The sequence below is a fragment of the Marmota monax genome, unplaced genomic scaffold (genome assembly GCF_021218885.2).
Source record: "Marmota monax isolate L192 unplaced genomic scaffold, Marmota_monax_Labrador192_F-V1.1 WCK01_AAM20220418_F8-fsc00022, whole genome shotgun sequence".
NCBI lineage: Eukaryota > Metazoa > Chordata > Mammalia > Rodentia > Sciuridae > Marmota > Marmota monax.
In genome coordinates this window covers 28,199,616-28,226,195 of record NW_026695215.1, presented here as the reverse complement: position 1 = coordinate 28,226,195, position 26,580 = coordinate 28,199,616, and the positions used below count along the sequence as shown (strand labels likewise).

Below are 26,580 nucleotides of genomic sequence, written 5' to 3'. Positions count from 1 at the left end.
GTTCCATCCTCAGCACCACATAAAAATAAACAAACAAAATAAAGGTATGGCACAGGAAAAAAAAAAAAAAGGTACAGACATGATGAACCCAGGAGGAATCAAGTCAGAGATATAGAGTGGCATACAGCTCACCTTCCCTTTGAGACTGGTGATTTGTTCACGTGACAGCTGAAGAGAGGTGGAAAACTGAACAAGTGGGTGTGACTACACTCAAGGATTCTCATTCAGGGACTGAGTCTAGGAAAGCCTCATTTGTGGGCACAGGAATGTGCAAGACCTATAGAGAGTTAGCTCCCCCATACTACTGAAATCCAGAGGTCCAGTAGAGATTGGCATTTAACCCGCCCTAGGGATAAGTTAATCTAATATCTTCAAGACAGATACCAAGGAAGGCCTGATTAGAGCTAAACCCCAGGAGCCAGAACCTCCCATTTAGACTCAGTAGCAGCCCCAACCTGGAAGTACATCAATCTAGTCTGTCAAGGCAAAACTCAATTGACACTACTTCCCTTTCTATCCTTCCCTATAGTGGTGAGAAGGGAAGCTGAGAGATACTTCAACCAGCTACAGTTCCAGGCCAGGTCACTTGACAGCTCAGTGAGCAATACAGAAAGAGGAAGGTTCAACAACTTTCTACCCTTGCTCTAAAGGGTACACAGCCCAAGGAGAAATGGAGGGGCTGGGGATGTGGCTCAAGCGGTAGCGCGCTCGCCTGGCATGTGTGCGGCCTGGGTTCGATCCTCAGCACCACATACAAAGATGTTGTGTCCGCCGAAAACTAGAAAATAAATATTAAAATTCTCTAAAAAAAAAAAAAGAAGAAGAAGAAATAGAAAGCGGATATCTGGCATAGGGAGTAAACATCCATCTTTTTTTTTTTTAAATATTTGTTTAGTTGTCAATGGACTTTATTTTATTTATATGTGGTGCTGAGAATCAAACCCAGTGCCTCACACATGCTAAGCAAGTGTTCTATCACTGAGCCACAACCCCAGCCCTGAACATCCATCTTTATCAATAGTTTTGCCCACCCTAACAGAGATAATTCTTTTTCTTCTTCTTTTTGGTACCAGGGATTGAATCCAGGGCGCTTAACCACTGAACCACATCCCCAGCCCTGTTTTACATTTTATTTGAGATAGGGTCTTGCTGAGTTGCTTAGGGCCTTGCTAAGTTGCTGAGGCTGGGTTTGACTTGAGATCCTCCTACCTCAGCCTCAGGAGTTGTTGGGATTACAGGCATGTGATACAGTGCTAGCCAAGATAATTCTTTAAGAGTATTTTTAGGAACTGGGGCTGTAGCTCAGAGGCAGAGCACCTGCCAGGTATGTGTAAGGCATTGGGTTTGATCCTTAGCACCACATAAAATAAACAAATAAAATAAAGACATGCTGTCCCATCTACAACTACCAAAATATATATATATATATATATTTTTTTTTAATTAAAAAAAATAATTTCTTTTTTAGTTGTAGATGGGCACAAAACCTTTATTTTGTTTATTTATTTTTTTATGTGATGCTGAGGATTGAACCCAGTGCCTCACACATGCTAGGTGAGTGCTCTACCACTGAGCCACAACCTGAGCCCCATTTTTAATTTTTTATTAAGAATTTTTTCCCTCCCTCTGCCAGAGTTCTTGCTGTAATGATTGGTTTGTAGATATACATACTTTTAAAAAATTTTTTATCATTTTTTTAAATGTTTGTTATTTTTCTTTGTTTTATCTTTTGAGGGTTAGGGTTTGTTTGTTTGGTTTTTTTGTTTGTTTGTTTGTTTCTTTTCCTTCTAAGAGACAATTTCTCTTGTTCTATTTCTCTTTGTTTTATTTTTTTTCTCCTCCTCTTTTATAGCCAGCATTTGCTGCATCTCTTCTGATTTCTCTCTGCTCACAATTTGACTATTCTAAACTTTCTTTTACCCATTTTTTAAAATTCTTAATTGTTAGGCATAACTTGACATAGGCAACACCATTTTGAAATATACCCTCCAGGACTGGGGTTGTAGCTCAGCAGTAGAGCACTCACCTAGCATGTGTGAGGCCCTGGGTTCGATCCTCAGCACCACATAAAAATGAATAAGTAAAATAAAGGTATTGTGTCCAACTACAACTAACAAATAAATAAAATATTTATATATACCCTCCATCAAAGAACAACAGTCACCTCATGGTCCCTCTGACCTAGCCTCCCCTTAACCCCAAAAAATACTCCATCATTATTCAAAGAAACCACAAGCAATACTCCATCATCATGCAAAGAAAGAAAATTGTTATCTGGGACTGAAATCCTCAAAAACACCTAGAAGGTGACATCACAAGAACCCTGCCCTGACAACCCACTAGCAATAGGCTAACCACCTCATCGCAAAAATTACCCTCTCCATCACTCCCTTATATTTACCATGGCTTGTAAATGGATGGGTTTAAGTTTATTCTGAATAAACCTCTTATTATTGAACCACCTCACTTCTCTCTTTATTTCCTCATTCAGTTCCTTCCTTACATTAATGAAGTGTACTTGACATTTTTTAGAACTATTGGTCTATATATTTCCTGCCCCCACCATTCATGTTGTTGTGGTCATTAGTACTATGGATGGCACAGCTGACATTTGATATTTACTTTAATGACAAATGTAGTTCAGCCATATTGCTGTTGGCAACTGCTGAACTGCCACTCCTCTTTCTGTAGTAATTAATATTGTAGATGTCATAGTAGGCACCTGGTATTTATTTTAATTATGTATGTCATTTGGTGTTATTGCTGTTGTTGTTTGCTTCCCTCTTTTCTGTGAAGTGCTAGGAAATCTAATGGGACACTATGAGCTCACAGGATAGGGACCCTGCTACTGAGCTACAGTCAAAACAAGCCAAGACAGTGTGCCTTGATTCACAAACAAACTAACCGAGCTCAAACTTCAAGTCCCTGGGATTATAGGTAAATAGTTTAAACCCTCCAATTAAAAGACATAGGTGAGAGAATGGATTAAAAAGCAAAACCCAACTATCCTCTGTTTGCAAGATACTCACTTTATAGGCAAACATAGCCACAGACTAAAAGTAAAAGTATGAAGATTGATATACCATGAAAATGGAACCCCCAAAGAAGCAGGAGTACCTACTCTCATATCTGAAACAGGCTTTGAAACAAAATTAATCTGAAAACAAAGAAGGTCACTTCATATTGGTAAAGGGGAACAATCCAATGAGAAGATAAAATAAGAGTAAATATTTATATCCCAAATGTCAGTGCACCTGAAATTACTTGACATAAAGACTCAAAGAGACTCCGGTATAATACTGGGTGATTTCAACATACCTGTCCCACTAACAGAGACACAAACTAATTAGACTATCAGTAGAAACTATTTAGACTTTAAAAATCTTATAAATCAAATGGGCTTAAGAGATATCTATAGCCAGTCATGGTGAGAATGCCTGGAATCCCAGCGATTCAGGAAGCTGAGGAAGGAGGATCACAAGTTCAAAGCCAGCCTCAGCAACTTAGCAAGCTTAAAGCAACTCAGCAGACCCTATCTCCAAAAAAAAAAAAAAAAAAAAAAAGGAAAGAAAAGGAAAAAAGGCATCTATCTATAGAATATTTCGTCCAACAAAAGCTGAATTCACTTTCTTCTCAGCTTTCATGGAACCTTCTCTATTTAAAACAGATCATATTTTAGGACCCAAAGCAAGTCTCAGCAAATACAAGTTAATTCCTTGTATCTCTTCTGATCATAATGGAATAAGATTAGAAATCAGAACCAAAAAATAAAAAACAAAAGACTATAGAAACTATATAAACACATGGAGATTGAACAATACACTGTTAAATGATGAATGGATAACAGAAGAAATCAGAGGAGAAAACTGTAAGTTCTTAGAATCAAATGAGAATACCAATACAACACACCAGTACTTCTGGGATGCTATGAAGATAAGTTCTAAGAGGAAGGATTATAATAGCTATAAGAGCCTATGTAAGAAAATCAGAAAGATCCCAAATGTACAACTTAATGATGCATCTCAAGAGCCCTAGAAAAACAAGAACAAACCAATTCCAAAACCAGTAGAATCAGAGCTGAGAACAATGAAATAGAGAATAAAAAAAATACAAAGAATCAACTAAACAAAGAGTTGGTTCTTTGAAAAGATAAATTAGGTAAACCCTTAGCCAAACTAACCAAAAAAAAAAAAAAAAAAAAAAAGAGAGAAAACCAAATTAATAAAATTAGAAATAAAAAAGGAGAAACACAGAATCAGACATCACAGAAATTCAGAGATCAGCTGGGCATGGTAGTGCATAACTGCAATCCCAGCAACTTTGGAGGCTGAGATAGGATCCCAAGTTCACAGCCAGCCTTAGCAACTTAACAAGGCCCTAAGCATGACCAGGTTGATTTCATTCCAGGGATGCAAGAATGGTTTAACATATACAAATCAATAAATGTAATTCATCATATAATGACAGAATTAAGGAGAAATATATAGTCATTTTAATCAGTGCAGAAAAAGCCTTTGACAAATTCAGCACCCACTCATGATAAAAACACTGAAGAGATGAGAGACAGAAGGGACTTAAATACATCAGTAAGGTGATATGTGACAAACCCAAAGCTAACATCATAGTTAATGATTAATGGGGAAAAACTGAAAACATTTCCTTTAAAATCTGGAACAAGACAAAAATGTCTGCTCTCATGACTTCTATTCAATATAGCTCTAGGAATTCTAGCCAGAAGAATTAGACAAGAGAAGTAAATAAAAGGGATAAAAATATTTAAGGAGGAAGTCAAATTATTACATTCTGCAAATTATATCATCTCAAACTTAGGAAATCCAAAAAGCTCTACCAGACGACTACTGGAGCTAATAAACAAATTTAAAGTAATAGGTTTCAAAATCAACACGAAAATCAATAACTTCCTGTACACCAATAATGAACCTGCTGAGAAAGAAATCAGGAAAACAATCCATTTTACAATAGCTTTAAAAAAGAAAATACCTAGGAATAAATCTAACCAAGGAAATGAAAGACTTCTACAATGAAAACCATAAAACACTGAGTAGGGGCTGGGGATGTGGCTCAAGCGGTAGCGTGCTCGCCTGGCATGCGTGCAGCCCGGGTTCGATCCTCAGCACCACATACAAAGATGTTGTGACCACCGATAACTGAAAAATAAATATTAAAAAAATAAAAAATAAAAAAAAATAAAACACTGAGTAAAGAAACTGATGAACATACAAGAACATGCAAAGACTTCCATGTTCATGAATAGGCAGAATTAATATTTTTAGAATGGCCTTACTGAGGCTGGAATTGTGGCTCAGCGGTTGAGCACTGTCTCCCATGTGCAAGGCCTTGGGGGTGGGGGAGGGAAAGAGGGAAGGAGGGAAGGAGGGAGGGAGGGAGGGAAGAGGGAGGGAGGGAGGGAGGGAGGGAGGGAGGGAGGGAAGGAAGGAAGGAAGGAAGAGGGTGTTATGAAAAGTGAGCCCAACGTGTAAAAAAAAAAAATGGCCTTACTACCAAAACAATACACAACTTCAATACAATTCCCTTCAAAATACCAATGATATTCTTCACAGAACTAGAAAAAACTGTTCTTAAATCATTCTAGGCCAAAAACAAGCAATGCTGGAGGCTTCATTTAAGTCTCTTCAAATTATACTACAGAGCTACACTAACAAAAACTGCATGTGCTAGAATAAGACACATAGACCAAGACAACAGAGGACACAGAGAAAATCACCCAGATATAGTCATCTGATCCTTGACAAAAGAATCAGAAACATATGTTGGAGAAAAGACAGCCTTTTTAACAAATGGTGCTGGGAAAACTGGTTATCCACACGTAGAAAAGAGCCTGCACAAAATTCAACTCAAAATGGAGGCTGAGGCAGGAAGATCATAGTTCAAGGCCAGCCTCAGCAACTTAGTGAGGCCCTAAGCAACTCAGTGAGACCCTGTCTCAAAAATAAAAAGGGCTGAAAAAGAGCTGAGATGTACCTCAGTGGTAAAGCACCCCTGAGTTCAATCACTAGTACCACAAAAATAAGGGGGGGAGGGGGTTGAGAGGTTGAGAGAGAGAGAGAGAGAGAGAGAGAGAGAGAGAGAGAAGACTATTAATACACAGATACAGAGCAACTGGTATTTTCAGAAGTTGCTGGGTTGGGAGACATGCCTATCCTTGACAAGGAGGAGGGTCGATTCAGATTGGTTGGTCCATGCCTCGGTCCTGTAGGTAGAGCTGACCTCCCCATAACTGCAAGGACTAGTCAGACTTATCATAAAAGGGGAGAAGGAAGCACCCACTGGAAGGGATAAAGGACTAAAAAAAGTATTTAAGTGTCATCTCTAAATGTCTTTGTTTTCTAGGTACTCTTATTGTTGTTTTAATTCTTTTAATTAGAAATTGGTTTGATTCTATATACATTTATTAAGATAAACTTGTAGTACTAGATATGAAAAGCATATATAGGAGAGTGTGAACATAAAAATGGAATCAATTAATATTATTTCATGGAGGAATGCCATTTGAGCCAGGTTTAAAGAGTAGGTACAATTTCAGAGTCTGGGAAAGATCTTTCAGGGCAAGAGAATGATATAGGCAAAGACCAGTGGTATCGGTGGTCTGAACTGGATTTCAGTGTAGATATCCAGTTTTAAGAATAGAGAGCTTAGTAGCAGAAATGGGAGATGTTGGCTGGCCACATTTACCACTGCTGCTGGTTTTTTTTTTTTTTTTTTTTTTGTACTTAGCATTTAACTCAGGGTCACTTTACCACTGAACCACTGAGCTATATTCTCAGTCCTTGTTATTTTAAACAACTTGCTAAGTTGCTTAAGGTCTCATTAAGTTGCTGAGGTTGACCTCGAACTTGCAATCCTCCTGTCTCAGCCTCCCCAGTCACTGGGATTACAGGCATATGCCACCATGCCTCATTCCACTTTTGCTTTTGAACCTGAAATACTTGAAGTAGTTTTCAAAGGACCTTCACACTTCATCCTGAAGGTCCCAGGCCTGTGTCCTTCACATTAGGTTTTCAGAAGGTATGTCAGGAGATGTGAGAAGCCACAGTACTTTCTAGGGTATCTGCATTCTTTTTTTTTTTTTTGAAGCAGGGATTTAACTCAGGGGCACTCAACCACTGAGCCACATCCCCAGCCCTATATTTTATTTAGAGACAGGGTCTCGCTGAGTTGCTTAGTGCCTTGCTTTTGCTGAGGCTGGCTTTGAAATCCAATCCTCTTGTCTCAACCTCTGAAGCTGCTTAGATTATAGGCTAGTACTAGATTGTAGTACTAGATATGAAAAGCATTTTCAGAACCACAGAGAAGCCAATCCTATTTAAGAGAAGCTAATCCTATTTACATATAATTGAAAATGCAAACACAGTAGGCAAAGATAATTATTACAAAATACTTTTTAATTACAATGGTTCAGTCCACTGTGTGGTGAATTTTACAATATACAAGAAATAACACGAGGGAGGAAAAAAGGCATAAAGGAAAGATTAAAGACATCTTACAGATCTGGTTAACCACTGAAGACCAAGGACTCTGGTTTGTGTTTCATTAGCCAAGAGTATGCCTTGTATCAAATGTAGAGAAGGCAGAGGGAACAATCTTCCAATCTTTTCTAGGTTTGAATAGCAATGAATGAAGCTTACTCAGGGTCATAATAAAAAAGGCATTCATGAGCTGGGGTTGTGGCTCAGTGGTAGAGCATACTTGCCTCGCATGTGTAAGGCACTGGGTTGGATCCTTAGCACCATATAAAAAAATAAATAAACAAATAAAGTTTAAAAAAAAAGGCATTCAAAAGAATAAACCCCAGAAGACCAGCAAATTTGAATGGAGCTAGATGCAGTGGTATATGCCTTTAATCCCACCTACTCCAGAGGGTGAGGCAGGAGGATTGTGAATTCATGGCCAGCCTCAGTAACTTAGTGAGATCCCGTCTCAAAAAATAAAAAATAAAAAGGGCTGGGAATGTAGCTCAGTGGCAGAACACTCCTGGGCTCAATCCCTAGGTACAGCAAAACAAAAACAAAAGTGAATAGAAGCAAGAGATCTGCATTTGGTGAGATAGACATAAATGAGCTTCAGAGGACTCTGCAAAAGGCACGACCTTGCAACATGAGCTCTCAACAGTGGAGGACATGGAAATCTTACACTAGTCCTTCAGATGATGACTTCCTGGAAAGGAGCTGTGCAAGGCTGCAACTCACCTGAGTGATTATGCGCTCTCCATCCTTATAGATCTTTTCTCCTATCACATCCACAATTTTCATTCGTTCTGACACCTGAAACAATGGACACACTCACAAATTATAAGGAAAAGACCTTAACTGAAAGTCATAGTACCTATACAACATAGAACTGGGTTAGGATAGTATGATTTGAAAAACCTAATAACAATAGTTTTAACAGTTTTTCATTCAGACTTTACCTCTAGTGATTTAAGGAGCGGCACAGACTCAATAAATGATTCAAACATCTTCCTCTTTTTTGCATTGTTTTTCACTATGATTCTTCTAAAAGTCACCCGATCCTACAAAAAAGAACATAAAAATTCTAGTATATGCTTGTTTCAGACCACAGGTTGTTACCTATGGTTTAGTTAACTAGACCACAGAAAATATTAGAGGACTATAGAAGTTTATGTCAACTGAGTGTTAAATGACACTTCAAACTCAGAGTCATCACTGGAAGAAAAAGACCTGTAACCTAAGTCCCTAAGTGCTGCTTACTGTCTAGTGCACAATGGGTGCCAACCATGGGTTCATTCATAGAACATAAAACAAAAAACTTCCATCAAACATTTGTGAGTTCACAGTCATAATTCAATGTCAAAAGTCATCCTTCCAAAAAAGGAAAAAACAAAACAATGAGATGGTTCCTGACCTCAAGGAGTTTACAATCTTAGTGAAGAGACAATACAAAATATAAAGAAATTTTAGAAGTGTACAGTTTAAGACAGCATATGACATGTGCTAGGTGAAACCAGAGAAGACAAGTGCCAAAAAAATTTCCAGGTGAAAGAGATCACAGCAGCAGGAATAATCAAAGATAATTTTATACCAAAAAAAAAAATATATATATATATATATATATTTTGGAATCTGAAGGAGGGGTAAGATTTAAATTAATGAAAAGGGAGAAAATACTTGGATCTGTTGAGTTTGCTGTCTTTTCTCATTGAAGCTGAGAATTTCCTTGTTCTTGGTATGACAAGTGATTTTCAAGTATACTTTAGATATTTTGGATATGATATTATATAATTTCTTTTGTAGCCATTCACCCTGTTTAGGTATACCATACATGTACAGGTGGGGGTACATGTTTAGCTCCCAAGTGGGACCTGTTGACACTACCCTGGCAGAGAAAGCAAAGTACCAACTAGTAATAATATGCACCCCTTCATTTTGCCTCTTTGCAATTGGGTATGACTAGTAGTCCAACTTCCTCCTTGGCTCAGTGTATCATGGGGAGACATATCAGTTTTTTGGTTTTTTTTTTTTTTTTTTTTTTTTTTTTTGGTATTTGAAGGAGTAAGGGTGCTATTATCAAAAAGAGTTTTCTGTTCTGCTGGCCACCCTCTTCCTGATTCTTTGGCTAGAGAGTGCCAGGTTTTCATGGGGCTATTTCTGTTGCACCTGTTGACAGATCTGGATTGTAGGCTTTCTTAGCAGCCTACCTTAGTTATATGGAAATATACAGAAATCTAGGGAACTCACTGTTACATCCTTCCTCAAGTTCTAAGATCCCTAGTGAGAATGCCTTCTTCTTTCTACCTTTCAGGGCCTTCCTATGTCCAGAGGTTTGTTTGGGTTTTTTTTGTTGTTGTTGTTGGTTGGTTGGTTGGTTGGTTGATTGGTTTTTTTTTGTTTGTTTGTTTGTTTTCATTTTAAGAAGGAAGGAATGGAATGGAACAATTATTCCCTCTTAGTCTGAGCCAGTAGATGCATTTAAAAACTGAGTTCATTCTCCGCCCCCTACTATTTATTATTCTTCCATATTTGAGTGTTTTTAAATCACTGGGTCCCCAAGTATGTGATCTATTCTTTTTTTCCTTTTCTTCTTTTTTGTTACTGGGGATTAAATCCAGAGGCACTTTACCACTGACCTACATACACCAGTCCTTTTTATTTTTAGTTTTGAGACAGGGTCTTGTTAAGTAGCTGAGGGTCTCACTAAGTTGCTGAGGCCGGCCTCCTGCCTCGGCTTCCCAACCCACTGGGATTATAGTCATGCACCACCACCAGGCCCATCTTGGCAATATTCTTTTTTTTGGTGGTGGGGTACTGGGGATTGAATTCAGGGGCACTCGACCACTGAGCCACATCCCCAGCCCTATTTTGTATTTTATTTAGAGACAGTGTCTCACTGAGTTGTACTTAGTGCCTTGCTATTGCTGAGGCTGGCTTTGAACTAGTGATCCTCCTGTCTCAGCCTCCCAAGTTGCTGGGATTATAAAAGTGTGCCAGCATGACCCTTCAGCAACACTCTTAATTTAACATCAGAATATCACAATAAAATGCTCTTTCATTTCTTTAAAATGTGATCTCAGGGCTGGGTTTGTGGCTCAGTGGTAGAGTGCTCTCCTAGCATGCATGAGGCACCAGGTTTGATCCTTAGCACCACATAAAAAATGATGTTGTATGGGCTGGGGTTGTAGCTCAGTGGTAGCATGCTTGCCTAGAATGCATGGGGCACTGGGTTCGATCCTCAACACCACATAAATGTAAAATAAAGATATTGTGTCCACCTAAAACTAAAAAATAAATATTAAAAAAAAAAGATATTGTGTGTCCACCTACAAATAAAAAATAAGGGGCTGGGGTTGTGGCTTAGTGGTAGAGTGCTGCCGGGCATGTGTGAGGCACTGGGTTCGATTCTCAGCACCACATATAAATAAATAAAAATAAAGTTCCATTGACAATTAAAAGAAATATGTTAAAAAAAGTATTTAAGGGCTGGGGATGTGGCTCAAGCGGTAGCGCGCTCGCCTGGCATGCGTGCGGCCCGGGTTCGATCCTCAGCACCACATACAAACAAAGATGTTGTGTCCGCCGAGACCTAAAAAATAAATATTAAAAAATTCAAAAAAAAAAAAAAAAAAAAAAAAAGTATTTAAAAAGGGTCATGTACAATGGAAGACAGGTATCACAATAGTGTTAAGAGTAAAACATTCTGGAAAAGCTCTCTTTTCTAGAACATGGCCATCAGCCTTTCTAGTGATCCAAGTCTATGGATATTGTCATGGACCAAGGAACAAGTGAATGGCTAAACATAAAGAAAAGTTGGTCCTGGGACATGTGGAGATAGAAAATGCTACTGACAAAGCCTTTTATGGCATTTGTTTTTCTAAGCTACTACTGCTGCTGCTGCTTCTTTTTTTTATTTTGGTCCTGGGATAGAACTCAGGGGCACTCAACCAATGAGTCACATCCCCATTCCTGTTTTGTATTTTATTTAGAGAGAGGGTCTCACGGAGTTGCTTAGTACCTTGCTTTTGCTGAGGCTGGCTTTGAACTTGCAATCCTCCTGCCTCATTATCCCAAGCTGCTGGGATTATAGGTATGCATGCACCACCGTACCTGGCATTTTTTTTTTCCTGGGGGGAGGTGATACTGGGGCACTTAACCACTGAGCAACATCCTCAGCCCTTTCATTCATATATATATATATATATATATATATATATATATATATATATATATATATATATATGAACGAAATATATATATATATTTTTTTCTTAGTTGTTGATAAACCTTTATTTTATTTATTTATATGCGGTGCTGAGAATCAAATCCAGTACCTCACACATGCCAGGCAAGTGTGTTACCAATGAGTCCCAGCCCCAGCCCCCTTTTCTTATACTTTATTAACAAACAGGGTTCTCACTGAGTTGCTTAATGCCTAAGTTGCTGAGGCTGGCTTTGAACTCATGATCCTTCTGCCTCAGCCTCCCAAGCTGCTGGGATTACAGACGTGAGCCACCATGCTTGGCTGCTTCTTGTATGGAGAATTATCTTCTCTCTCTACTTGTCTGATTAAAAACAAACAAAATATAACAAGAGCAATATACTACTATGGGGTCATAAGATGTAGTCGTGTCTCTGTGACTTGGAGTAACTGGTTTGTTGATAAATCACCTTAGAAAAACACACTTTCATGAAACCTTTCATTATGTCTTTCAGATAGCTGGCAATAAAAGAAGCTCAAAAGAAATACTATGCCATGCAATGGGAACCATTTCACTCACGCACCAATCCCCAAAGGGAGCCTTCTGAGGTGGCAACAATGGTAGCAGCTCTCGGGGTGTTGTACATCAGAGCTAGTTCTCCAAAACTGCCACGGTTATCATACTGACCAACAGAACGTGTTTGATTATCTTTTGTCACTAAAATGTCGTAAGTTCCCCTGGAAGAATGACAAAAAACAATTTAATTAATTACTTCTGATTATGAATTTACATATAATATAAAACATCAATAGGGGATTTCCAACATAATTTTGTTGGTGTATAAATTGCAACAGATCTTTCATTTTGACTGTATCCTGTAATCCTGCTAAACACTAGTACCTATTTTAGGTGGTACTCTTAGGATTTCTCATGATAGATCATGCTACTTGCATGTTGTTATGGTTTGGATTTGAGGTGTCCTCCAAAAGCTCAAGTGTAAGACAATGCAAGAAGGTTCAGAGGAGAAATGATTGGTTTGCAATCCCCCTGGTGTGGTGACAAACAACTGTAATCCCAGTGGCTCAGGAGGCTGAGGCAGGAGGATCGAAAGTTCAAAGCTAGACTCAGCAAAAGCAAGGTGCCAAGCAATTCAGTGAGACCTAGTTTCTAAATAAAATACAAAAAAAAATAGGACTGGGGATGTGACTCAGTGGTCAAGTGCCCCTGAGTTCAATCCCTGGTAACCCCACCCCCACCCCAAAGAGTCTTAGCCCTAACCCAATCAGTGAATTAATCCCCTGATTGGGATTAACTGATTGATAACTAAAATGGTAGGGTATGGCTGGAGGAGGCATGGCTTTGGGGTATATTTTTGTACCTGGCAAGTGGAGAATTCTCTCTGCTTCCTGATCACCATGTGAGCTGCTTCCCTCTGCCACACTCTTCTGCCATAATGTCCTACCTCACCTTGAGCCCAGAGGAATGGAGCCAGCCACTTATGGACTGAGACCTCTGAAACCACAAGCCTCAAAATAAACCCTTCCTCCTCTACAGTTGTTCTGTTGGGTCTTTCAGTTGCAGCAGTGGAAAAAGCTGAGTGAAACACATTTTACTTCATTCTTTCCATCTATATGTCTTTCCTTTCTTCCTTTATTGTGGGAGGCTTTCACGTCATGTGACCAGCGTTTTCCCCTCCTGATCGGTTGAGGCACTGTTGGTCATCCTCCCATGATCTGGCTACTCTTAAGTTGCTGAAGACGGTAGCCCCGATCTTGAGGTAGAAATAATGCAACCAAATGTGTCTTCGTGCGTAAGCGTGCCTTCCTGCAGCCCCATGGTATTACCCCTTGCCCTGTTTGGGATAGAATGCTCCAAGGAAACGCCCTTTATATATCCCCTTCTCTTACTCTGCCCTTGGGTGTGGCCTTCAACCTGTTGACAGCAGATATCATGAAACTAGACTCAGCCCCTTGAAACTTAACCCCTTGCCTCTTTTGAATGGCTTCTCCTCAATAAAAGGGGTCAGCACATGCTCTCTCTCTTTCTGAGGACCCTTAAGGTCAGAGGAGCTGTCACAGTACCCACAAAGATAAAGGTATTTCTGTCTCTTGTGTGGTTATTTCGTGCAGCCCAGTTCCCCTGGAGTGACCCTGAGTGTTTTCGTCATAAGCAACGCGACACTTTACTTTGCTTTTTGCACCGGTTAGGACCTCTGGTGCAACACTGACTGGAAGCGGTGAGTGTAGACATCCTTCTTATCCTTATTCTTCAGGATAGGATAATAATACATTCCATAAAATGCTTAAAATAGACTTTAAAGATTAGATTACATAATGTATGACCTAATGTAAAAATGTGTTAATGTAATAGAGACTCCATTTTTTGTTTGTTTGTTTTTGGGTACTGGGGATTGAATTCAAGGACACTCAACCACTGAATCACATCTCCAGCCCTATTTTGTATTTATTTAGAGACAGGGTCTCACTGAGTTGCTTAGTACCTTGCCATTGCTGAGGCTGGCTTTGAACTCACAATCCTCCCTGTTTCAGCATCCTGAGTTACTGGGATTACAGGCGTGTACCACTGCACCCGGCTAAAGACTCCAATTTTGATACTTAGTTTTTGATAGTTTCAAACTCTATCATTCACCCTTTTCTCTTCCGTCCCACATCTGGGCAAGGTGATAAAAGTACCTGTGTGCTCCCTCCACTGGTACTGATGGGGAGCTCAAACAATATGCCATCTTATGTGAAAAAGTACCCTAACCCTATCCCTACTTTGTAACAACCATAAAATCCCAAGGAAGTCACCTCTCCCTATAGAACCTGACCTATAGTAGGCCTGGTATACAAGGCATTTTGGGTCCTGCTTAGGAACCTACCCTGCTCTCCTCAAAAAGCCTTGTTATATGAATAATAAGACTTTTATACTCTTTTAGTGGATATGTAGCATCAACAGTCTTTACTGTCTGAACCCAGTTTTGGTTCAGGCATCTGATCTCTACAGTAAAGCATGGAATAAACAATGGAAGGATACATTCTAACAATGAGATTATTGCTAAATTACTTCTAGACTATTTTCATTTCATTTATTTTAAAAAACTGTAATGGTGTACACCTATAATTCCAGAAGCTCAGGAGGCTGAGGCAGAAGGATCACAAGTTTGAGGACAGCTTCTGCAATTCAGTGGGGCTCTAAGAAACTTAGTGAGACCCTGCCTTAAAATAAAAAATAAAAAGGACTGGGGATATAGGTGAGTGATAAAGTACTTCTGGGTTCAACCTGCCTTAAAATAAAAAATGAAAAGGACTGGGGATATAGGTGAGTGATAAAGTACTTCTGGGTTCAACACCTAGTACCATAAAACAAAACAAAAAATTGTCTATAAAAAGATATCACTTTTTAAAAATAAATATCACTTATTAAATGCAAAGCAGAGAATAAAACCAAGCCACTCAATCAATTATATGGTACCAAATGTACTCAACAGAGAACCTGACATATAGTAGGCTTGGTATACAAGGCAAGTTATAAGGTCATAAATGAGAAACATGAAATTAAGAATAACTTCAATGAAGTGTTTTTAGTCTCTCTTCTAAAAGACACTAGAAACTTAACTTCAGGGAAGACAAACCAATTCAGACAGAAGCACTGTAGAGGGCATCTCCTGATATCTCCAAATACTTCTCTAAATAATGGGACACATTTTATCACCATTTTACCACCATATTACATAATAATCATCTATTTAAGGGTCTGTCTCCCTAACTAGAATAAGCTTTTTGAGATCAGAACTGTATCTTTTTACTTGAATGATAATCTTCCACTTTCACTACATATAAAGGATTCCTACAGGTGTTGACATTAACAGAATCATCAAATCCCATTTAAATGTATAATGAATCATTTCCTTTGTCAATAGGCATTTCAGACTTTAAGCTGTGGATGCCTGCAGATGGGTACTTATTTTTCAGATTGTAAAAGCCTGCTGGGAAATCTATTTTGGTGGGAAATACACAGAAGGTGTAAGGTGACTTCTGGACACGGAGATAACTAAAAATTATTCTTTCATTACTATCAGCATTTCTATATAGGAAGGATTAAGCATAACAGGTAAAAGGTCTTTTCTTTGAAAAGATATATTATCTTTACTGTTTAAGTAAAAACATTTCCTTTTAACTATAATAATCACAGGAATCAAGAGCCAATAGGAAGTGAGAGCATTTTCTGTTCAAAAACCTGAACAAGCAAAGGTTTGAGAAGAATGTACCACAGGTACTTGATGGAAATCAAAAAAGCCAAAAAAAAAAAAAATGAACAAACAAGAAAATGGACTCAATAATCAGGGAAATAATTGGAAATTTAGAATAAAATCTGTACATTAAACAATTCGATGCAGTAGTATACAATTATGAGTGTTTTAACTATTCTGTGCATAAGAAAATGTCATTTTAAGGAAATGCAAATTGAAGTACTTGGAGATAAAGAGCATTCGTGATATCTGCACCTTACTCTCAACAATCTGATAAAGCAAATATGGTAGAACATTAACTTGGGGGACCCGTATTTATAAGAATTTTCTATACTATTTGTACAAGCTTTCTGTAACTCTGAAATTACTTCAAACATTTTTTTTCCAAAAGATTAACAGATGATATTGGGTGAAAGAGCATCTTATTAACTTAGACTCTGGTGAAGGTGCTCCTTTCAGGACTGAGAGGAAGTCAGAAGGAACCCTACCGCACTACAAGAGAATACTGTCAACTCAAGAGGCTAATAAGACACAATAAGGTGGGTGGATCAAATTCAGATATTTAATTTTTCACAGTATAGCTTACCTCTATTCCTTTAGAACAAAGCCAAAATGGGCTAGAGGAATGGAGGTCAAGGTAGTGTATTCATGTGTAAAATCAGGTTGAAATTCAGAGATCCAAATGATAATATAGCATCCTGGCTATTCTTTAAGGAAATCAATTTATCTTAACACTGACTAATGATATATACATAATAAAGCACATCAGGCATTCTTTGTCAAACTCCGTACTATAAATGGTTGTTCCCCACATATAGGTTGCTCTGAGGACTCAAGACAGCAATGGAGAGGGGCAGGCTGTGACCCTTCATAAGGCTTTGGGAAGCTTGCTCACCCGCTGCTAAGCCTCTCTGCATGGACACAGCACAGAGTAAAGTATGTTCCCCGAGTCATAAACCCACCTAAGTCTGGCAATACAATTGCAAAGCTCTATCTCCTACCTTTCTATGACATAAAAGTTGTCTCCATCATCTCCTTGGTCAATGACATGTTCATCAACTTTGACTATCCTTTCAAACATGGCATCGAGTACTTCAGAAAGCTGTTCCTACAGGGTACATACAAAGAGAAAAAGTGGCTTTTACATTTGCTAAAAAATATAATGGCCACAGCTATCTCAATTTATCTTCTATATAACAGAAGTTCCCAAAGAGTCTATTCCCCAAAGTTATGCAGAACTCTAAGAACTTTTGCAAACAACTATTATTCTAGGATTATTCAGCTTTGTAACTCCAGGTACCTCAGTAGGTAGCACAATTACCAACTTTTCTGAGGAGTACTGTTTTGAAAAAGCTTTCTACAACTTATACAAAAATAGATTATGTAGATCATGGTCCCCGTTATCCCAGTTGTAGCTACATGACTCACCTGCCTTCATGGCTCCAGTATATCATGTATAAAGCCACGTACTGCCACCTTCTTACAGGTATTGACATTAACAGAATCATCAAATCTAAAGAGCTGTGATAGCCTTGGAGGTTATTTTGTGGAGTAGTACACTGCCTCTGAGTAGTCCAGCACACCATTAGTCTCTCTGAACTTCAGGTTCTTCATTCATAAAATTTCAAAATAATAAAGTTGCTAGATCATCAATTTTTACAATTAAAGGAGAAAAATCTGGGGGAAGTATTTACCATACAACAAGTACTTAATAAATGGGATTATTGCTTCATTTATCCATAATATGTAATTACTTACCAATATTACCTGCCACAAGAAGATAACTATACTAATAAGTGTAATAAAAAATACTATTACATCATAGCAAGAGAGCTTTTGCTATGATTTAATTCAGTGGTAGCATGCCTGAGGTCCTGGATTTGACCCCCAGCCCTACAAAAAAAAGGAAAGAAAGAAAGAAAGAAAGGGAGGGAGGGAGCGAGGGAGGGAAGAAAGGAAGAAAGAAAGGAAAGGAAGGAAGGAAGGAAGGAAGAAAGGAAAGGAAGGAAGGAAGAGGGTCTGGGGTTGTGGCTCAGCAGTAGAACACTCGCCTAACACGTGCGAGATGCTGGGTTCAATCCTCAGCACCACATAGAAATAAATAAATTAAATAAAGGTATTGTGTCCAACTACAACTAAAAAAATGTTAAAAAAAAAAAAAAAAAAGAGTGCTGGGGTCATGGCTCAGTGGTAGAACACTTGCCTAGCATGTGTGAGGCACTGGGTTCAATTCTCAGCACCACATATAAATAAATAAAAGTCCATCAACAACTAAAAAAAAAAATATTAAAAGAAGAATGGAAGGAAGGAGGGAGGGAGAGAAGGAGGGAGGGAAGGAAGAAAGACCGACCTAACAAAATAGTAGTCTCAATTTTGGGCCAGCATTCCTCTGTCAGACAGGGAGACCAGTGATTGTTAGGGGACACTAAATACTAGCTTCAACTCAAAGAGACTTTATTTATGGGGCAATGTAGATTGAGGACCTGGCAAAGAAATAATTTTTATTGCTGAATAATTCCATGTTATTTAATCTTCTGTCAGAGTGACTGTGCTACCTAAAATAATATGACCAAAAGGCATCTTTAGGAAGAAAGGAAGGAAGGAAGGAAGGAAGGAAGGAAGGAAGGGGAAAGGAAAGGAAAGGAAAGGAAAGGAAAGGAAAGGAAGGAAGGAAGAGGGGGCTGGGGTTGTGGCTCAGCAGTAGAACACTCGCCTAGCACGTTTCATGTGCTGAATACCATAAAAAGCTGAAAATACTAAAAAGATGGCTTAATACTCATACATTCATGTGGAATGTGGGTCTAGTGTTGCTTGAAATCTCCTATTTAAATACTGGCAAGTTTAAAAAAAAAGCAGAAAAAATACTGTCATAAATATAAATTTTCATGTATAATACAGATTAAACATACATCTATACCTGGCTTATGGGTTATCTCTTAGAAGCTGCTTCTAACTTTTCTTCTTCTAGTCTAGACTCTTCAAAAAAATCAGTGTCATAAGATATGGGAATACAGGGGGGCAGGGGAGCATTCTAGGTTAGAGGGAGTAAAATGATACTACAACAACCAATTGCAATATGTGATTCAAGACTGAAAAACAAAACAAGCCAGGCATGGTGGTGTACCTACAACCCCAGTTACTTGGAAGGCCAAGACAAAAGGATTGCAAGTTCAATGGTAGCCTGCCTGGACAACTCAGTGAGACATTGTCTCAAAATAAAAAGTTTTTATTTTATTTAAAAAAACTTTTTATTTGTCCTTTTTAGTTATTCATGATAGTAGACTATATTTCAACATATTACCCATATATGAAACATAACTTCCCATTCTTGTAAATGATGCGGAGTTACAAAATAAAAAATTTTTAAAAAGGGCTAGGGATAGGGGCTATGGTTGTGGCTCAGTGGTAGAGCGCTTGCCTAGCATGTGCAAGGCACTGGGTTCGAGCCTTAGTACCACATAAAAATGAATAAATAAAATAAAGGTATAAAAAAGTGTTGTATCTGTTTTATGTTTTTTTTAAAGGCTGGGGATAGTTGGTATGATGGCGCATGTCTGTAATTCTAGTGACTTAAAAGGCTGAAGCAGGAGGATCACAAGTTTGACGAAGGCTAACTTGGCAACTTAGTGAGGGCCTAAGCAGCAACACAGCAAGGCCCTGTCTCAAAATAAAAAAAGATTAACAAAAAAAAAATGGCTGTGGATGTTGCTCAGTGGTAGAGCACCCTGATACAAAAAAAAAAAGGAAGGAATGAAAACTGTCCCAGATTGGAGGAAACTAAGAAGAAATAACAACCAAATGCAATGTGGTATTCTGGATTAGACCTTTAGAAGAAATGCATTAGTCAGGCTGAGCATAGTGGTGCACAACTGTAATTCCAGCTACATAGGAGGCTACGGAGGATCACAAGTTTGAGGCCAGCCCGACAACTTAGTAATACTCTGTCTTAAAATAAAAAGGGCTGAGATATGGCTCAGCAGAGCACTTACCTAGCATGGGTGAGGCCCTGGTTCAATCTCCAGAACCACACACACACACACACACAAAAGAGAAGGAGCACAATTAGTGAGAAAACCAATTTGAACAAGGTGATTTTTTAACTTATACTACTGTAATGATGTCAATTCCTTGGTTTTTTTGCACATGCTAGGCAAGTGCTCTATTACTATGCCACAACCCCAGCTCCAATTTCTTGATTTTGATAACTATACTATGACTATGTAAGACGGTAATGTTGTTGAGATACTGGATAAGCGATGACTTATTCCCTTATAGAGATATATACTATTTTTCAAACTTTTTTTGTAAGTCTAAAACTTGTTCAAAATAAAAAGTAAAAATTAAAAAAGGAGGAGGAGCTGGTTACAGTGGTGCCCACCTGGAGATTGAGGTAGTAGAATACCGAGTTTAAAGCCAGCCCCAGTAATTGAGCGAGGTCCTAAGCAACTCAGCAAGACTGTCTCTAAATTAAATATACATAAAATATATATAAATACACACACACACACACATACATACACACAGAGCTGGGGATGTTGCTCAGTGGTTAGGCACCCCTGAGTTCAATTAAAAAAAAAAAAACAAGAGGAAGAATGAGAGAGCGACCAAAAGGGAGAGAGAGAAGGAGAACAAGAGAGAGGAGGAAGAGAACTAGAGGAAGAGGAGGAAGAGGCCGAAGAAATGAATTACTGATATATACAAGAATATGAATAAACCACAGAAATATTATGCAACTTCATACAGAGTTGGGGATGTAGCTTAGTGTTAAGAGCATTTGCTTAGCATACAAAAAGATCTGGGTTTTATCCCCAGTACTGAATGAAAAAGAAATTTCATGAAAAAGAGTACATACTGCACCCCCCTACCCCAGGCTTTTAAAATTCAATACTGGGGTTAAACCCAGAGTGTTCTACCATCAAGTTACATCCCCTTCCTTTTTTACTTTTTATTTTGAAACAGGGGCTCACCTTGAACTTGTGGTTCTCCCAGCTTAAATTGCTGGGATTATAGGCATGCACCACCATGCCCAAATATATAATCCCATTTATATAAAATTCTAGAACAGGCAATCTAGTTTATTAGGCAATAAATCAAAACAGTAGTTGCCTCTGGAGGAGGGAGATAAGAAATAATCATTAAGAGGCATGGGATGGGGTCAATGGCTAAAGCGGTAACGTGCTTGCCTGGCATGCGCAGGGCGCTGGGTTCAATCCTCAGCACCACATACAAATAAAATAAAGATGTTGTATCCACCGAAAACTAAAAAATAAATATGAAAAAATTCCCTCTCTCTCTCTTAAAAAAAAAAAAGAAGAGGCATGGGATGGGGGCTGGGATTGTAGCTCAGTGGTAGAGCACTTGCCTGATATGTATGAGGCACTGGGTTCGATTCTCAGCACCATGAATAAGTAAATGAGTAAAATAAAGGTCTATCAACAACTAAAAAAATATTTTTTAAAAAAGGCATGGGATGGTGGTAATGTTCTATATCTTAATACCTGCATATGCATTTGTCAAATTTCAAAGCACACTTAAGACAAGTGTATTCAATACTGAAGAAAATGGGGGGGGGTAAGGAGCACTTTTACATTGTTGGAGGGATTATAAATTAGTTTAACCACTATGGAAATCAGTTTGTACATTCTCAAAAGACTAGAAATGGAACTACCACATGACCTAACTATACCACTTCTCATATTTATCACAAATAATTAAAGTCATCATACTATAGCAATGCATTCATACCCATGTTTACAGCAGCACAATTCACAGTAGCTGAATAATGGAACCAGCCTAGTTGCCAGTCAATGGATGAATGAAATATGGGATATATACATAATGGGGTTTCACTTAAGCATAAGAAGAATGAAAGAAAATCTGGCACATACACATAAAGGAGTTTCATTCAAGCAAGAAGAAGAATATAGCTTTAGCATATGGCTTTCAGAGTAGGGAAATAGAAACTCTGAAGATTCCCTATAGCTATAGGCAAAAGATATATGTTCTTCTCAAATTCATGTTAAAACCTAATTCCCGGGCCGGGGATGTGGCTCAAGCGGTAGCGCGCTCGCCTGGCATGCGTGCGGCCCGGGTTCGATCCTCAGCACCACATACAAACAAAGATGTTGTGTCCACCAGAAACTAAAAAAAAAAATATTAAAATTCTCTCTCTCTCTCTCTCTCTTTAAAAACAAACAAACAAACAAACAAACCTAATTCCCAACAAAATAGTATTAAGGAGGTAGGGTCTCCTAGTGAATGAGATTAATTCTCTTATAAAAAAGACCCTTGCAAGTTCCCTCCTTTTTTCTACCATGTGAGGATACAGAGAGAAGGTGACCATCCACAAACCTTGAAGTAGGTCTTTCAGAGACAGAATCTGCTGATATTTTTATTTTACACATCCCAGTCTCCAGAACTGTAAGAAATAAATTTCTGTTGTTTACAGGCCACCTGCACTCGGATGCCTATCCTTAGGAGGCAGTCCTTGTTCTCTATCTCTACCACCAAGAGAAGAACAGGCTACACCACAGATTCTAAGACATACATGATTTGCAAGAAGTGCTCTTTGTCTAAGATCTTCACCAAGAAGCAGGAGCCCAATATCTGAGGTATGAAAAATAATCACATAATTCTAGTGGGTTAACATGTTACCTTGTGAAGAAAATTACAAAAGAGCATCTTTGGACAAATGAATCCATTTGCAGCATAAATTCAGACCCTCCAAACCAAGCCAGGCCAGAATCATGCAGACTAGAGCATTTTCTGGCAACACTAAATCACATGGTCCTCATATTACCAGCATTATCTTTGAGGAAGTGTTGAAGCAGATCAGAAAAAATATTAAAAGTCATGTAAAAAATCATGTTCACATTATAGTGGTCAACACAATAAAATATTTGTAAAGTAAAATGAATCCAAGATTTCATGTTTCATACAACTATGACTAAAATGCTACAAACTTTAAATGATTAATAGGAAAAAAACTAAAAAGTAATTATAATAAAAATATTTTTAAAATCATTATTACCTGATCAAGATTTTTGAAAAGAAGAATATCTTTACAAGCTTCCTGAAGTCTGGATCTCTGTTCATCAGTTTTAGGATGAATCACCTGTCAAACCAAATAAAGCCAGGGAAAATGGTTTATTCCATTTAAAACTTACCTGCTTAAAAAGTGATATATCTCTTTCTCTTAAAAAGTAGGAAAAATTTGGGATTGGAGTTGTAGCTCAGTGGTAGAGTGCTTGCCTAGCATATGTGATACACTGGGTTCAATCCTCAGCACAACATAAAAATAAAGGCATTGTGTCCATAAACATATATATGTATGTATGTATTTTTTAAAGTAGGAAAAACTAAAAGCATGCTTTCTATAATTTTAATTCTACACAAATACCAAGCAATATCCTGAATGTGAAGGAGCAATGTTATACAAGGGTGACGAGCATGACTCTGGAGCTATCTGATGGCTGTGTGACTGGCAGCAAGTCAACTATCCCTAAGAAGCCTCAAGGTATTCATGTATAAAGCAAAGGGTTATAAATCTGTTCATTCAAAAAATACTGAGTACAGGGCTGGGGATGTGGCTCAAGCGGTAGCACGCTCGCCTGGCATGCGTGCAGCCCGGGTTCGATCCTCAGCACCACATACAAAGAAAGATGTTGTGTCTGCCGAAAACTAAAAAATAAATATTAAAATTAAAAAAAAATACTGAGTCCAGACTCAGTGCCAAGTACCATCCTAACTCTTGTCACACAGCAGTGAACTCATAGACAAAAATATCTACCTTTACTTTCAATGAGTATATAAATATGTTAGAGAGTATTAAGGCAAGGGAGATAAGAAGTGTGAAGGGGATGGGGATGGGGGAAGCCACAGGTTAGACCTCATTCAGGTGACAATGTGTACATATCTCAAGGAAATGAGTACAACCTGAGGGAGTAAGTCATGCTCTGTAGGAAGAGCAAGTAAAACCAAGGTTTTACAATAGGAGACTGAATATCAAATTCGAAAAATAACTAGGAGATAGATGTGATTGATACAGAGTAAGAGGGAAAAATCAAGAGACTGGGCTGGGGGGTTGGGGAGAGAAAGATGCTCAAATCAGAGGTCATGGTAAATCATAGAGAAACTGGAATTTTCTCTAGCACCATGGGAGTGATTTGAGGATAATGACTGAGGAGGAAATCTGACTGTTTTTAAAGATACATACTAGCTGCTAAATGAAGAAAAGTCTGAAAAAAGATTAGAATGGAAGCCAGGAAGCCAGAGTGTCTATCTTAGTGCCAGATGGTGGTGGTTTGAACCAAGGTGGTAGCCATGGAGGTGCTGAGAAGTACACAATATGCTTTGAAGACATGGGATTTACTGAAAAATTGGATGTGGGGGAAAAAATGAAGTAAACTGAAGGGGACTCTCAAGTTTTCAGCCAAAGCAAATGAACACTGGAGCTGGTATAAATGAAAACAGGGAAAGGCTGGGGGAGGAAAAGAATATTTAAAGGGAAATCAGGAGTTCTTGTTAAATTGTCTATTGACATCTAAGTAAAGATGGTAAGTAAACAATGGCTGTATAAGCTAAAGTATTAACAATTTATTATTAGCAGGAGTAGTGGTATCTGCAAATTAAAGTTGTCATAAGGATTAAATAACAATTAAGGATTTAACTGTCATAAGGATTAAACAAACGATAATTTGCATTCATAATAGGTGGTCAAAACACTATTATTTTCATTATTATTATAGATAATGAATGCTTCCTGAACTAAAAAAAAATAATTACTACCTTACACTGGTATTATAATTGAGATACCTATCAAGTTCCCTCAAAGCAATATCTTCACTCTAAAAAAGTATATCATTTAATCTGACAGAAATGCCATTATTTTAAATATGTAATATTAAAGTTGAAAAAATGTGTCTTAATTTTTAAAAACATTAAGAATTTTATAGTATCCAGGATATTAAAATTTATCAATTTATTCTAAATTTGTAATTACATGATGGTAGCATTTTATCATTAGAATACTTCAAAAATCTTTCACAGGTTACCCATTTTAAAGTATATATGATAAAACTTTAAAGTGTCTTTAATTATCTGTATATACATAAAAACAAATACATAAACAGATAAATATATTTAAATTTTTATGTTATAAAATATTCTAAAATGTACCTCATACAAACATATATTCTATGCCATTATCCTACCCTATATAATCATTTTCAATGGCTGCAGATTCTGTTGACTTGAATTTAACATAGTTTAATCCCTGGTATTCCTTTATTTAAGGTCATATAGCTTGTTTCCATTTTTCATTATTACAACACTGTAATGGTCTCCATTTGTATATTCTTAGGAAAGATCTAACTGTTTATTAGGGCTAAATTCCCCTTTGGGTTAACAGTTGAATCAGTTGGTTTCATCATGTTTAAGATTTCTGATTTAGCTACAGCTAGGTACTCCTCATCACACCCTTAAACAGTGCTGCTTTCAATCTGCTAGATAAAAAATGGTGCCAGGCATGTGGCACCATTACCTGTAATCCCACAAACTCAGGAGGCTGAGGTAGAAGGATCAAAAGTTCAGGGCCAGCCTTGGCAAGTAGTGAGGCCCCATTTCAAAATAAAAAGAAGTGAGAATGTAGCTGAGTGTTTAAAGTATCCCTGGGTTCAATCCCCAGCACCAAAAAAGATAAAACTTAAATTAAAAAAATAAAAAATGACATCTTATTATAGAGCTTTTTAATTTATATTTATTTTAATCATCAGTATGATTAATTTTTTTTAAAAAAATATCTTTTTAGTTGTAGGTGGACACCATACCTTTATTTTATTTATTTTATGTGGTGCTGAGGATCAAACCCAGTGCCTCACATATACTAGGGCAAGAGCTCCACCACTGAGCCAACCCCAGCCCCAGTATGATTAAATTTTGGTATGTAAAAGAAAGGAGATAGTTGAGAAATACAATAATTCTACATAACTTTTGCTTTAGTCCTTACCCTTGGATCATTATCTTCCTCTTCCTCATCAGGGTTATAGGTCTCTGCACAGACTAAAATTGGAGAGAAGAAACAGAGATGCATGACTTTAGGAAAAATAGGAAATGTACACAATTTCTTTTTATTCACTGTTTTCTAAAGTTCTAATGATTCTTTTAAATTCCCTCTTTCAATTAATATATATATTAAGTACCTTCTACTGTTAGGTATTCCCTTGGGTATTAAAAACCCAACTCTCTAGAGAATGATGATAGAAAATAGGAGAGAGACTGTCAGGAGCTGCCACATAGGAACCGAGCGCCCCTTAGCCTTGAGTGATGAGAATGTGGAGATGTGGCAAAAGCCAGCCATGGGCTGTGTGTGAACTATGGGCACTGAGCCCACGTTGCCCCTCTGTTTGGGCAGGCTTCGCTCTGGTCTTTTCGCTTGTTCTGCCATGATCCCCACACAGCTCATGAGATGGGCAAGGCTTCCCTAGATATCAGTCTGCTGACAGCAGACATCAACAAGCTAAATTCAACCCCCTGAAACTTGACCCCTTGCCTCATTTGAACGGTTTCTCCCCAATAAAAGGGCTCAGCACGTGTGCCGAGCACTCGCTCGCTCGCTCGCTCTCTCTCTCTCTCTCTC

At 38.0% G+C, this 26,580-nt stretch overlaps 1 protein-coding gene across 1 annotated transcript in view; it reads right to left on the bottom strand.

Annotated features, from left to right (window-relative positions):
• The window catches only part of Prkar2a (protein kinase cAMP-dependent type II regulatory subunit alpha), a 72,918-nt gene that overhangs the window by 12,429 nt on the left and 33,909 nt on the right, over positions 1 to 26,580 (bottom strand). Inside the window, exons 3-8 of the mRNA XM_046431315.2 lie at positions 25,951 to 26,003; positions 22,975 to 23,058; positions 16,946 to 17,052; positions 12,276 to 12,429; positions 8,450 to 8,551; positions 8,229 to 8,303 (exon numbers count right to left, since the gene is read on the bottom strand). Coding sequence (XP_046287271.1) covers positions 8,229 to 8,303; positions 8,450 to 8,551; positions 12,276 to 12,429; positions 16,946 to 17,052; positions 22,975 to 23,058; positions 25,951 to 26,003 — 575 coding nt within the window. The remainder of the gene's footprint in view (positions 1 to 8,228; positions 8,304 to 8,449; positions 8,552 to 12,275; positions 12,430 to 16,945; positions 17,053 to 22,974; positions 23,059 to 25,950; positions 26,004 to 26,580) is intronic.